This window comes from Schistocerca nitens, chromosome 2 (assembly GCF_023898315.1).
Source record: "Schistocerca nitens isolate TAMUIC-IGC-003100 chromosome 2, iqSchNite1.1, whole genome shotgun sequence".
Classification (NCBI taxonomy): Eukaryota; Metazoa; Arthropoda; class Insecta; order Orthoptera; family Acrididae; genus Schistocerca; species Schistocerca nitens.
The window spans coordinates 1047924302-1047939303 of NC_064615.1; the positions used below are offsets into that span (position 1 = coordinate 1047924302).

The following is a 15002-nucleotide window of genomic DNA, read 5'->3' on the forward strand; positions in this document are numbered from 1 at the left end:
TTGTTCTACGCAAGTGATATCGACACTGGAAAAGTTGTTTACATGGCTACTCCGAAACTGTTGTAAGATATAGAATAATCTTTTGAGGAAATGCAAGTAATGTAAATAGGATACTATTAACACAAAAAACTATTTTTAGAAATGTATATAATGTTAAGCCTACACACAATATAGCAGAGACACTGAGTCTCAGACAGGCACAACAAGAAAGACTACCAAAAAAAGCTTTCGGCCAAACAGGTCTTCATCAGAATTAGACAACATACTCACTCACACTCACACAAATGCAACACACACATATGACCACTGTTTCGTACTCATGTCTGGCCTTGGAAACCAGAGACTGTGAGTTGCATTTGCATGAGTGTGAGTGCCTATGTTGTCTAGTTCTGATGAAGGTACATTTGGCTGAAAGCTTTGTTTGACAGTCTTCTTGTTGTGCCTATCTGTGACTCAGCATCTCTGTTTGTGGTGAGTAGTAACTATCCTTTTCATAACATTGTCATTATTCCATACGGGATTTTCCATTGTTTAATATTAAGCCTATGAATTAATGTTAACAATGTTCAGGGATCTAAATATTTTGTCTACTCTGTGTATTTATATTTATGAAATGTTTATCTTTGTATGTAAGAATCCAGAATTATTTATAGAAAACCATTTTGAATCATTGCATGACAATATCTCTTAGATTAAAACTGTACTCCCAGGCTCAGCAATTATGAGATATTAAAGTTGAAAAACTTTCATAGTATGCACCTAGGTTTACTGAACAGTCAGTCAGAAATTTTTAAATGATGATAAAGATTTTTTGAAGAGTAATGTTATAAACTTTTACTGATGATTGTAAATGAAGATTAATTTTGGCTCTTGTCTTGACAAATTATATGTACCTTAATTATATTACTTCCATCGGTGAGTTTTCTGTGCATTGTATCAATGATTTATGAGTTTATGTAATGAGATAACAAAATTCTGATTCTGACATTTGGCATGAGCTGGTACACAATACAATAAGAGTTAAATTTGGCTTATTATTATTATTAATAATAAGGCAAAATGTGTCGTTCAAAAATAAGAAACTAAAATTGCAACCAAGACTGTTTTTAACCAATACTATTATTATTTAAATTTTTTTTATTAAAAATCATAGTAGGTGTTATTGTGTTAGGCACAGGGAAAATGACACACTGTGCTATCTTGAAATTAGGTACTGTATGTGACTGTACCAGTACTGTGATGATGTGCTTGCTGTTGTCCAGTCTCTAATGCAGTGAATAACTACACTAGACAGTGAAAGATCAGTAAAAATTGTTTGCCATGTCATCCTTGTCAAACTTGCCCCATCTTATGTGACAGCCCGCACCAAGCTGTCTGTCCATTACGATCATATAGCACTGTTTCTCAGCAGCTGCTGAAGTCCAGGTTATTCTTCAAACTCTCCAGTCTTTGTTAACATAAACCATTAACCTGTACATTCCTCTACGTTACTTTTGGAGCAATCCAGCACCCTGACACAAAAAAAATAATTTAAAAAATGTTGTAAGAAGAAACAAACCTATGTTTTCCTCTGACAATGGGAGGTGCATGAAACATATGATATGCAGTATTTGTTCGGTCTGACTCCATCTACACACTGAAAAAATTAAATTGCTTATATTTGCTAAAAGACTGGACAAATGACAACTGAGGATTCCTAAAGAGAGACACGGGGTATACAATTAAACCAATCAGAGACTTACGTTTCTGTGCTCCCCATCCTGTAACAGTGCACCAAGTCCCTGCAGCATTTCTGGTATGTGCAGCCGGGAGACATATGGGTCGTACATGTGAGTTATAACTGATCCCTTTATCACCTGTGGCTTTCAGTTTCAACAACCCAATATCGTGACTGTAGTAACCATCTGTAACAAAAGTACTGTGTGTCCATCCTTGACTTTTACCAATAAAATGATTACATAGTCAAATTTATATACAGAACAATGTTCCGCAAGACAGGTAACCCTGTGTTTCATACAAATCCTCTCTTCTTGAATTTTATCCATTCTCTGTATTGTACTGTAAAATTTTGTACCATTTGTTTGTTTCAGTATGGTCAACTATGGTGGTACCATGCACATAACACAATCTAATTTAAGCCTTTAACTGCTCTGGACATGTTAATGCGCACGCCTTTGTACCTGTCCCTGTGCGTTCTGAATGTGTTTACGCATGCCACCAGTCCTTCTACCTGGTACTCTGAATGTGTCTAGAGAACCAGGTAGAAGGACTGGTGGTATGCATAAACACATTCAGAGCACACAGGGACAGGTACAAAGGCGCACACGTTAACACGTCCAGAGCAGTTAAAGGGTTAAAGCACTGCTTTTCTTTCTGTAGCATTTGATATTTTTAACTCATGTTCATTTTCAAAGGCAACCATTCAATAATGCATTACTAATCAACTAATAACTTAATATTCTATTACACTAAATATCTGTTTTAACTGCAGTTTAATGCAGACAATATGCTTCAGAAACTTGTGGAAGATTGTCTTTAAATTTTGCTGTCACAACATGATTGAATATTGGAATTATGATCTTTCTTTCTTTTTTATTATGGATATTGCTATTGTAATACATTTGTTTTTTACATATAATTATAAGCAAAGTTATAAGTTTCCTAAAATTGAAATAACACGTAAGTCAGTTCTCAGTCTGCACCTCATCTGAAGATGGCTCATTTTAGAACTGTTCTTGCATGTATCTCCATTGACTGATGGCACCTGATAAATTTTAATCTTTCTTTGATTGCCTTCTGATGAACAGTATTAGGCAACAATAACTGCTTAACTCTAGACTGCAACATGGCTATACTTCATTTCAGTCCAGTTCTATCCTCTGCATTGTCTGCGTTCAATTTGATGCTGAATGGTTTTTGCCATTAAGTAAAAAAGATATAATGAAGGCAATGTTATGAGCCCAGTGCAGAGTGTGTAGAATATAAACGAGGCCATGAGCAACTTGGACACAATCATAAATGTGTGAAGTACTGTCTATTAACGGGTAAGAACAGTGCAGTTGAATGGTAAAATTTGCTTAACAGCTATTTCAAAGTATATTTACATGAAAATAATAAAAAAAATAGTTCAGAGTTTTCTTTTGGAATTTCTGTGAATATGTTTTGAAATGCAGCCATTTAAATATTTAGCAGACTACATATACCTAAAATCGCAACAGATTTTCACTGTTATCCTTTCACAACAATACAGAGATTCAGGATTGTGTTCCTATACACCTGTCTCATATTCTGGGCAGTTGTGATTTGTGTATTATAGAAATTAATTTTTGGCTAATTGATTGAGCTACAACCTTGTGTGCTACTTCAGGAACATTACAATATTTTTCTTGTCTCCAAGTCAATTCAGAGTTTTAGTGATACACATGCTTCTTTCTGAACTGACTGTATGGCATTGTTGGCCAGGAGGCCTAATCTGAGGATGTTCAGCTGCCTGATGCAAGTCTTTCAGTTTACTGCCACTTTGGTGATTTGCCTGTCAATGATGATGATGATGGGATCAAATGGTTACAGCAACACAAACACCCAGTCCATGAGTGAAGAACATCTCTGACCAAGCTGGGAATCAAATCAGGGACCCTTCAATCTAGAGGTAATTGTGCTAATCAGTAGATCATGAGCTACAGATTTGCTTCTCTCCGATTACTAGACACATATTACCATTATTACAGCTGCCTGAAAATGTTCTAAAACATTTGCTTTTTATCTTGTTTTAATGTCTGTGTGGTAAGATTGCTTGGAATCAGAGTCAATCCAGTTCTGACAATTAAAAGTGACTGTATTGATGATGATAGTTGTTTTGAAGGAATGTATTTCTGGATGAACAAACCAACAATTAAATCCAGAATCCCCTCTTCTCCACTTTTCTTCATAAACACAGGCAACCATGCTTTGCTTCTATTCCAGATTGCTTAATATAACAATACAAAGAGATTTATATGATAGTGACAGAGAAAGCCAAAGCCTTTTCACTCTCTAAAATAGTGGTACTACGATTAACATGAAGTTAACCATGTGCAAGGAATAAAAAGAAAAACTTACACTTTACTAAACTGCATCTTGGAAGAAAATATAAATTATGTCCATCATGTATCTTTTTGTGTCATTATAATCACATTTTCAACATTCATATGTTTAAGTATTTGCCTCCCTCTTTGGTCTAACCATATGCAAGGATGTAGTGGCATCATGTGGTAAGCCCCTTGACAACCTGTTTCTACAACACTGTCTTGGGCATGATGACTTGCTTGCTCTAAGCCAATCCCAGTCAGGCTGATAATCTGGTCTGTCCACCACAATGGTGGGCATTCTCCATGTCTTTTCCCTCTATGATTGTTCCTTCTGTTGCTGCTTGCCTCCTGGCAATGTGACCATATATTTGTACTGTCCCATTATATAACACGTAGCTGCATGAAATTAATAAAGTTACATTTAGATCTACAAGCAAGGTAGCGGTTTCTTGCTTCCGTAGAAAAAAAATGCATACTTTTGCTACAAATTATTATTATTATTGAATTTACCTCTTCTAAATTTTGGATGGAGAAGGATCTTGTCAACTCTGAAGACTTGCTCATATTTATTGTGCTGGCTGCGGCGATGTTTTCCCACTGTGACACGCAAACGTTCTGGATCATAACTCTGAAGACAGTGGGCAGCAGTCACAATGAGCCTTTCTGATATTATAGCTCCACCACAGTGGTGTTCATATGATTTTGCACCATATTTTAGTATTTCTATTTCAACCTGCCAATGCAAAATCATTACCGGAGATCAGCAAAGCAACTGACAATCTCAATATGCTTTTGCAGACTAAGCAGTCAATAAATTAGTTTAACATCAGAAATACATAGTAGTAAGCAGAATTCCTTCACCAAGAGCTGAATTAAATTACTTATACCTACAGATAGTTAAAATTACAGTGTTATTACTTTATTGAATAATTGGTGACCCCAGGTCTTTTCTCTAATTTCATTACAGTATAGAAGTTTATTAAAGTTTCTGCCAGCATTACATACAAATTGTGACTTCTGTACTAAGTGTGTTTTGAATAAATTATACATATGGTAGGAAAACGTCACTGCTGTAGAGCATAAATTGAATGCAGAGTTATGTATAAAAATTATTATCTGTAATTGATTTTTCTGAAAAATCATGAAATTACTATTTGCAATGTCCAAGGACATAAATGTTTTCTTGCATAAAAAGAAAAGGCCAAACAAAAATAATCACAGCCTCAATGAATTCCATAGTTGTTGCTAACATTCATGTGCAGAGTGTATTGGGCACTGCAGTTTGCCATTTCTGATCTCAATCCTGCAATCTGTTTCTGAAGATAAGCTGAAAAAAGATAAGGTCTAGAGCTTTGGATGACACAGCTTAAGTGCTGCAACTAATAATAAGAGAATGCAATAAGAATTCAAGTGTAGAAAAAGTAATTTTGGGCTGCTAAGTTGAGGGGCAAGGGATAGAAGGAGAATGTTACTTATGTTTGGCAATAAAATAACAGTACATTATATTTGTCTTCAAGTTTGACTAACTGTGTGTATTTATGACATATTTAATATTATTACCAATGAAATTATTGTAGGCACTGTGGTTTGTGTAATAAACCATGTGTGAAATTTATTTCATAGCAAGTGCCGATGTGGAACCAATGTCCACTATGTTTATACCCACTGATAAAGATTTAAATTCCTCAGAGCCCTCACTCAGACCAGATTTCAATTAACCAGTCACCTTGAAAAACATATAAAATTATGATATTCAGTTAACTGGTGATTGGTTTGAGAAAAACAAGCTCATAGTTAACACAATGAAAACCACTTACCTAAACTTCCACCTAAGAACAAATAAAATTATGCCTGATATGAAATTACACAGTTCCCAAATATCCCCAAATACAGAAACAAGATCTCTAGGCCTATGGATCCAGGATAATCTAAAATGGCAAACACGTATTAATAAAACTAATAGTTAGCTAAACAAAGTGCGCTATGCCCTATGAATCCTCGCATACTGCACAAGCCCAGAAACTGTTCATTCAGCGTACTATGCACAATTCCACAGTGTAATGCACTATGGCATTATATTCTGGGGAGACTCTACACATAGCCCAAACATTCTCCTCAGCCAAAAGAGAGCTATAAGAATAATGAATAAGGCAAAGCCGACTGATAGCTGCAGACCTCTCTTCCAAAAGTTGCTCATCCTACCCCTTGGCATCCTGTATATACTAGAACTATGCAAATTTGTAAAAAGTAATATTACAAAATTTAATAAAAATGTAAATGTCCATGACTATGATACAAGGCAGAAAATAAAACTCCATGTTAAAGAAATGCGCACCTCTGCCTTTAAAAACTCTCCCTTCAACAAAGGCATTAAAATATACAACAGCCTGCCATCATAAATAAAAAACAGTAAGTCCCTGACTGCATTTAATAAAAAATTAAAATCATTCCTACTTGATCATTGTTTCTACAGTGCAAGTGAATTTCTGATCCACATAGGTGGAAACATGAAACAAATTGCAGCAAAGAATTTTGTAAAGAGTAAAACATTAATGGAAGTATGTGCAAAAATCTTGCATCTATATCATCTGCTACTAAGCAAATTAATTGCAGAAAGAATATCCAACCAGGTACTGTTGTATATATGTGTAAGAGGAATACAGCACTAAAATACAAATGTGTAACTGAGTAATTTGCGTGTTCATAAATTTGTGTGTTCATAACTTCTCAGAAAATATGTATGTAAACTCATGTTTGTGCAAACTTTCGGTGCATTACTTAATGCCAGCAAATTATCATAATGTCCAACATCAAATGTATGTTTGTGCATCGCCATGTGCATGTCATGTACAGTATTGATGCAGAGGACAATAAATAAATAATATTTTTGATTTCTTGTACTTCACATTGTGCAATATGCTGACATGGAATGCCATAAACACTAAGCATTTAGCGTAATGGAGGACACTTGACATCCACAAAAAGGATCAAGGCAAAAATTTTCATGTTAAAGAAGATACTGTAACGATGGTAGTTTATTTGACTTTGGGAATGTGGATCATGGGAAGATGGAGGGTATTCAATTCTGTGAATGCATTCACCAAGTAAATATTATTAAATAAATACCTTATATCATGTGGGACTGCTTCACTAATATTATTTGAGATCTAGATCTTTACGCAAAACTATTCATCAGTAAACTTCAGGGAGGATCTAGATTGACAGGGAAATGGAGCATCTGTCAAAATTGTATCTCTTTTGAGATATACAGCCACTGACAAGCCGTCAAGAAAAATTTTAATTTATTTTGCTGATTCAGAGAAGAGATAAACAAATACTCATAATTCCAGATTCTTAAAGACTCCTGGCAGAGATTTTCAAACTGGTCCATCACACTGGTCTACAGTATAGTGCATAATGCTTAACATTCCTAGCTTCTCTCTCTGTCTCTCTCTCTCTCTCTCTCTCTCTCTCTCTCTCTCACACACACACACACACACACACACACACACACACACTCTCTCTCTCTCACTTTCTCTCTCTATCTCTCTCTCTCTCTCTCTCTCTTTCTCTCTCTCCCCCTCCCCACCACCTCCAGTATCTACATTAAAATTTATACACTCCTTCAGTACCAGTAAGCAAAACCCTCTACTGCATTAGTTTGTCACTGGGACTTTTTCTTTCACATATATTTATTATTTTTTTGTCAGTTTAATTTTATCATCTCCTTTGCAATATGCAGCATACATTCAATTTCAGCTCACTGTGACACTAACAGCAGCAAAAACAACATCGCGTGATTTTTTGCTGACTTCAAGTTCTGTAGCTATGCTTTCCCAAATAAGCCCAGCTCACGTGTTGATTTCACTATTGTATACAAGACAAGTTCAATAATTAAGACGACAAATGCTTGTGGGAAAAAAAAGTATCCAGTGAAAATTAAGCTTACATAACTTTTCAGTGAAGTGTCCAGTGAGCTCTATTTCATATCTCTTTTAATTTTCTAAATTGTATTATGAATTATTCCCATGCCTAGCATTTGATCCATTTTGCACACCTCATTTAGCTGTACTTTTGTATTTAAATTTTATGAAGCTTAAAAATGCTTTGAACAGACAAAAAGTGGATGGCACAAGATTGACTAGGTACAGTAAATATGGCTACATACTCCCATTCAATATTTTCAGTCACATCTCATATTTTCTAGTCAGAATGAATGCAGAATACTTTTTGTACTGGACAAATGCCTTTTGAGCACCTAGTATTTTCTTCTTATTTCAGTTTGCATTTTATGTTGAAACATCTTCATAGCTTGTTCTTCTAAGCAGTTATAAAAATTTGATCCATGAGAGACACTGGTAATCATTAACATGGCTTTATTAGCCTGAGATTAGAGTTTTTTCTTAGGTAGGGTGTCCAAATGTTTGCATTCAAGACTTTGCCATTTGGGTTCAGTTTCAGAGTAGTGAATTCACATCTAATCACTAATCACAAACAACATGGTATAAAAAGTTATTGATTTCCATAAAAAACTATTGGGTGAGTTTAGAATAGAAGCATATGCTGCTGTCTTTATGGAGATAAATCAACTCTCCTGGAATCCAATTCATACATTTTGTGACAATTAAGCTTTCCATGATCAATTAAATCCACATTTCTAGTTCCAGCATTTTAGAATTGTGCAATAATTTTTAAAGTTTGTCATCACAAATAAAGTCATTATGCAATCTTGTAGTTTATTGCTTGGTACTTCATCTAGTTGTATAGCTGGATGAATATTAATGACATTTGTTCTGTTTGTTTCAAATGTTCAATCTGCTTATATACATTTCTGCGTATTAAGCACTTCTGAGCATATTGTATCAACACTACTGAGTAACTTGCAGCTCGTTTAACACCTATATATAACAACAAAAGTCTCATCACCGGACACTGTTTTTCTGATGAACATATTTTATAGGAATCCCACATTTTGAGATGAATGAGAGAGGCTGACTTTATTTATGTTTCTTTAACAGCAGTTCTCAACTTGGCTTACAGGAAGTTTCATCCAGTAGTACTGAGTTTCCTCTGCAGTTTGTTTTGTTTAGTACTGGACATCTCTCACATTATTACAGTACAGTACTAATTTACTGACACAATATGAACAATATTGTGTGTCGTGTTCCCAACACTCAACTAACAACATGGTGTACTCTTATACTGTGTGCCATTCTTGGAATTATCTTGGTAAATTGTATAACCAACCCTAAAATAAGTCAAGGGGCAGGAGGGGGGGGAGGGGGGTTTATAAGAACGTGGCACTTACAGTAAAATAAAATTTGTTCAACCAGACAACAAGAACCAAGAATTTTTTCCAGGATAAGGACTTCTTTTTTGTGTTCTGGAGCAAATAATATGAAGTGAAATGTCCCCCTGGGATGCAAGTAGAGAGTCTACCAGCAGTAAGCTGCTGTCAGTTAACACATAGGAAAATAATAATCCATAAATGGCTAACAGAAATAGAAGATAAATGCACAAACAAAGAGGAGGAGACAAAGAAAAGACACAATCAAACAAAAGCAATAGAAAGTGCAGAACACTTAATAACTTTTCAAAAATAGAGAACTGTGACTACAAAAAAGCAGAGGATAAAAGTAAGCATAAGAAGGAATGGAAAGCTGTGGAGAGGTGCTGAGAAGAAGCTTAGGAGGAACAATTGGTGAAAATTAAGAGCAGATAAATGTCAAGAGTGTCACTTCCCACATTGATAGCCTCAAAGCAACAACAATAATGAAGTGACTCCAATATCAGCAATGATAATACTGACATCTTGGGTTGTCGGGTGTTCTGCCAGATATCAGCGTCGTACTTGCACGATATTTCGGTCACGTAGCTCGTAACCTTCATCATGTGCAAGTACGACGCTGATATCCGGCAGAACACCCAACAACCCAAGATGTCATTGGATCGCCGGGAAAGCCTGAAGAGTTACAATGATAATACTGTTAATCTGGTCAATGCTCTTATGAATGAGTTTGTGTGTATATGTATATATGGTACAGTCTCATTTATGTGAGTGCATGTCAAAAGCTGAAATGACCATCTTTTGCAGCACAGACATGCAGGAAGAGAGTCAGTGAGGTTCTGGAAGGTACTGACAGTGATGTGGAGCCATGCTGACTCCAGTGACATAGCCAGCTGTTCTAGGTTTCTCAGTTGCAGATCTATGGTGCAAACAGCAGAATCAAGGTCACCCACAGATCCTCATTTGGGTTTAAATCGGGGGAGCCTGATGTCCACGAGTGTATGGTAAACTCATCCTGGTGCTCTTCGAACCATGCACATACACTGTAAGCTGTGTGACACTGGATTGTCCTGCTGATAGATGCCATTGTGCTGGGCAGAAATAAACTGCATGTGGGGGTGGCCATGGTCCCCAAGGATAGATGCGTACTTGTGTTGATCCATTGTCCCTTCCAGAATGACAAGATCACCTGGGGAATGCCACAAAAACACTCTCCAGATCATATCACTCCCTCCTTAGGCCTAGACCCTTACTACAATTGCTGTAGGGCTGAACACATCAACGGCCATTGGGTCCGATGGAGCACAAAAGGTGATTTATTTGAAAAGACCACCTGTCACCATTCACTGGATGTCCAGTTGTTGTATCAGCATGCAAATTCCAGCCTTTGTCGCTGATGAACAGCAGTCAGCATAGATGCACGAATCTGGCTCCTGCTGTGGAGGCCCATACACAGCAACATTCACTGAACAGACTCTGGTTGGTATCCCCTTGATTCGTCTGGATGGTCAGTTGCTCAGCAGTCACACATCTATTCACCTGTATATATCTCCACAGCCATCATACACCCATGCCATTTATGGAAGGCCAATATCATGCCCTTTTGGATGTCTAGATCACTCTGTTTCTGCATTACAACAACTGCACTGTTTTCTGCATACCTCTCTCCCCTCTAGACACACCTTATATACCCTCCACTATAGTGCTTCCACCTGCTTTCTGTAAGTGATTATTGCATGTTCACATTGAACATAGGCAGTGGCCACATTAATGTGACTGGATTGTGTTTATGTTAGGGATTTTGTTATTTTATATTCTTGTTAAATTCCTCTCTTTCTTGCTGACTCCTTTTTTCTCCATCATTATCAGTGTATTGTGTTTTACATTTCATCTTTGTCTGGAGCAACTTAACATCTTCACCTATGTGTATTTTCTCTGTCACAATGAAAGCATTCTGAAAAATATGAGGGCTCAAGATATTTTTTCCATTTGTGTTTCTGTCAATTCTGCCTTGATTGCCTCTATTTAGTGATTGTTTCATGAAAAAAACATTAATAACACACATAGAAAGGCCTTACAACACACATGCTAATGCAATGAATGCCAAGAGAAACATGACAATCTGCCATTAAGCAGAGAAGGTAGGAAGAATCTGCTATGTATAAATCTACACCACAGTTGAATATTGGCCAGTGTGTAATTGGTGCTGGCATAACTGAGATCAGACAGGGCCTGGGAGTTGCATCCGAGACACAGAGGGAGTCATGGAAGGCTAAAGTGAAAACACAATTAGTCTCTCACTTTATAATATGGTCTATGGGAACTGCACTCTTATCTGGTTAATAGCTCTGTGTTGAAGAGCTAGTAGTGAACTGGAAGCAGGTTGTTTATAGGTATTTAAATTGGTCATCATAGAGGTAATGTCTCTTAGGCCAAATAATTTCTTATGCATTCACTCATTGTATTCTGTAGATTCTGTCAAGAAGGAGATTTTTAACATTGTGGAACAATTAAGGTATGTACATTCCTGGCCATTAAAACTGAAGCACCAGAATGTATATCAAATAACATAATTGTGCTTATTGTGCATTTACAGTATAGTAAGAAGAATACATTTTTAAATTTGTAAGTGATTTGGGAGTATACAGGGTGTGAAACTTAGTAGGCTACAGAGAACTGCCAACCAGGCAGAAACAGTAACTCCAGCCCTATTGGATATCAAATTGAGCTAAGCATGGGTGACAAACAATGATGTCATACCATGCTGTTTCAACTCTACATCAGAGTTCATCGATCACAGTGGCTAGCGTGTGGTGGCATGCCAGTCTCTTGAGAGCCCATGGTCACACGTTTTATTGGGTGAGAGTTTGGAGAACATGCTAGCCAGGGTAAACAGACAAACATCTCCTTATTGAGGTAGTTCTGGACAGCACAGGCAACATATGGTCCTGCATTATCTTGTTGAAAGATAACATCACAGAGACATTGAAGATGGTGTGCAGCAACCTTTGTTAACACATTAGAAATGTATATGGATGCTAGAATGAAATTTTCACTCTGCAGTGGAATGTGCACTGATATGAAACTTCCTGGCAGATTAAAACTGTGTGCCAGACGAAGACTCGAACTCGAGACCTTTGCCTTTAGCAGACAAGTGCTCTACCATCTGAGCTACCCAAACATGACTCATGACCCATCCCCACAGCTTCATTTCTGCCAGTACCTTGTCTCCTACCTTCCAAATTTCACAGAAGCTCTTCTGCGAATATTGCAGAGCCTCCACACAGGTACATCCACTGTGGTGCTGGATGCAGAAACAGGACTTGTCTGAAAAGATGACACAGTGCCAGCCTTGTGCCCAGTTTTAGATGGACCACTTCTGGAACATCTCCCTCTACTGCCACAACAATGGAAGCAGCAATAACAGTTGCTGTGCTAACAGTAAGCATTGCTCCACATGACATTACATTGTGTGTTTGTGTATTTTTCTTGCCACAGTCAAGCCTTTTCCTTGAGTCATAATATGTGACACTAGTGTATGATTCTACACAGCCTAATGAACAATATGCCGGTCATCTTTGGCTACCCATTGAGACCTTGAAGGGCACTGGGAATGGCTGTCCTGAAGCAAATGACTCCATATTCGCATGATAATTGTGGAATGCTGACCAACATGAGCAGCAATGTCAAAGAATGACAAACTGCAATCTCAGTACACCAAAATCATGCCTCTGTCAAATTCATGGACTGTTGTCATGGTTTCGGCAAAGAAAACATAGGAAGCTATACTCATTTTGTCATGTTTGTGTTTGGATACATACTGTCATTTATGCTCCAGAATGCATCATTGTTCTGCAATGTTATTTCCACATTTTGACTAGAAAGTGTGGTAAGTCACAATATGTAATCTTTATTCTGGATAATCTTTCCAAACTGCAGGGTCATTGACATTAGTTTGTTGTAGAATCTTAGAACATATCCTGAGCTCGATCATAATGAGGTATCTTGAACAGAATGATCTCCTCCTTGCCAATCAGCATGGATTCTGAAAACATCAATCATGTGAAACCCAGCTCACAGTTTTCTCACATGACATACTGAAAGCTTTGGACCAAGGCAGTTAGCTACAGGCAGTATTTCTTCCTCTCCAAAAAGCATTGGGGTCAGTATCACATCTATGCTTATTATCCAAAGAACAATCATATGGGGTAGGATTGATGATTTTTTGGTATGGAGGATGCAGCATGTTATCTTGGTTGAAGAGTTATCATCAAATGTAGAAGCAACTTTTGGTGTGTTCCAAGAAAGTGTATTGGTATCCTTCTTATTGTATATTGATGACCTTGCAGACAATTTTAACAGTAACCACAGACTTTTTGTGGATGATACAGTTATCTATAATGAAGTGTGGTCCGAAAGAAGCTGCATAAATATTCAGTCAGTTCTTGATAAGATTTAAAAGTAGTGCAAATACTGGAAAATTGCTTTAAATATTCAGAAATGTAAAATGGTACACATCACAAAATGAGAAAACGTAGTATCCTAAGACTACAATATCAATGAGTCACAGCTGGAATCAGCAACTCATACGAATACCTGGCTGTACCGCTTTGTTGGGATATGACATGTAATAATCACATAGGCTCATTCATGGATAATGCAGGTGGTACACTTTCATTTATTGGAAGAATACTGAGGAAGGGCAATCACTCATGTGACCCCTCTTAGAATATTGCTCAGTGTGTGGGACCCATGCCAGAGAGGACTGCCAGGGGATACTGAGCACATGCAGAGAAGGGCAGCATGAATGGTCACAGAGATACTAATGAAACTGAACTGACAGACTCTTGAAGACAGACGTAAACTATACAGAGAAAACCTACTTACAAAGTTTCAAGAACCAGCTTTAAGTGATGATTCTAGGAATATACTACGACCCTCTACATATCACTGTTATATGGATTGTGAGGATGAGATTAGACTAATTACAGCATTCACAGAGGCATTTAAATAGTCATTCTTTCCACGCTCCATAAGTGAGTGGAATGGAAGAAACCCTAAAACTGGTACAATGAGACGTACCCTCAGTCATGCATCTCACAGAGGACTTTGGAGCATAGATATAGGTGTGGATGTAGATGAAAGTGGGTCAGAAGTCACTACCCATCATGACCTAACTGAATACGAAATAAAATGATAGGAATTTTGAAATAACTAAACACTTTATTGAAGTTATAGGGCTATTTATAACATTCCTTCTTTAATTGTTTTCCATCTTTGTTGATACAACTCATTATCACATCTCTTAATCAATTTGATACTGTCTTGCAAAACTGAAGCCTATGATCATGATTGTCTTCCAATAGCCCACGTGTGAGATGAGGAATGTAATGTTCGAATTTGGCCTTATGTAAAATTCTTTGCACAGAAGTTCTAGAAACATCCTGTCTGAGAGATAATCTGCAAGGAGGCACTTTAATGTGCTAGATAACCTCTTGTAAAACTTTAAGCTTAGTTTCTTCACTTAATCATGGCCTACACGATCTGCGGCAACCAGTCCCTGATCTCTGGCAACCTGCTGCAGATCCATGTTTCTATAAACATTTCCTTAAATTGTAGATAGCATTTTTTGTAGATGGAATGGTGTT

At 37.1% G+C, this 15002-nt stretch overlaps 1 protein-coding gene across 2 annotated transcripts in view; it reads right to left on the reverse strand.

The window, feature by feature from the left end:
• Positions 1-15002, reverse strand: part of LOC126237389 (mast cell tryptase-like) — a 130233-nt gene that overhangs the window by 13688 nt on the left and 101543 nt on the right. For both annotated transcript variants that reach the window (XM_049947477.1, XM_049947476.1), the window contains exons 4-5: positions 4578-4800; positions 1743-1904 (exon numbers count right to left, since the gene is read on the reverse strand). In XM_049947477.1, coding sequence (XP_049803434.1) covers positions 1743-1904; positions 4578-4800 — 385 coding nt within the window. The remainder of the gene's footprint in view (positions 1-1742; positions 1905-4577; positions 4801-15002) is intronic.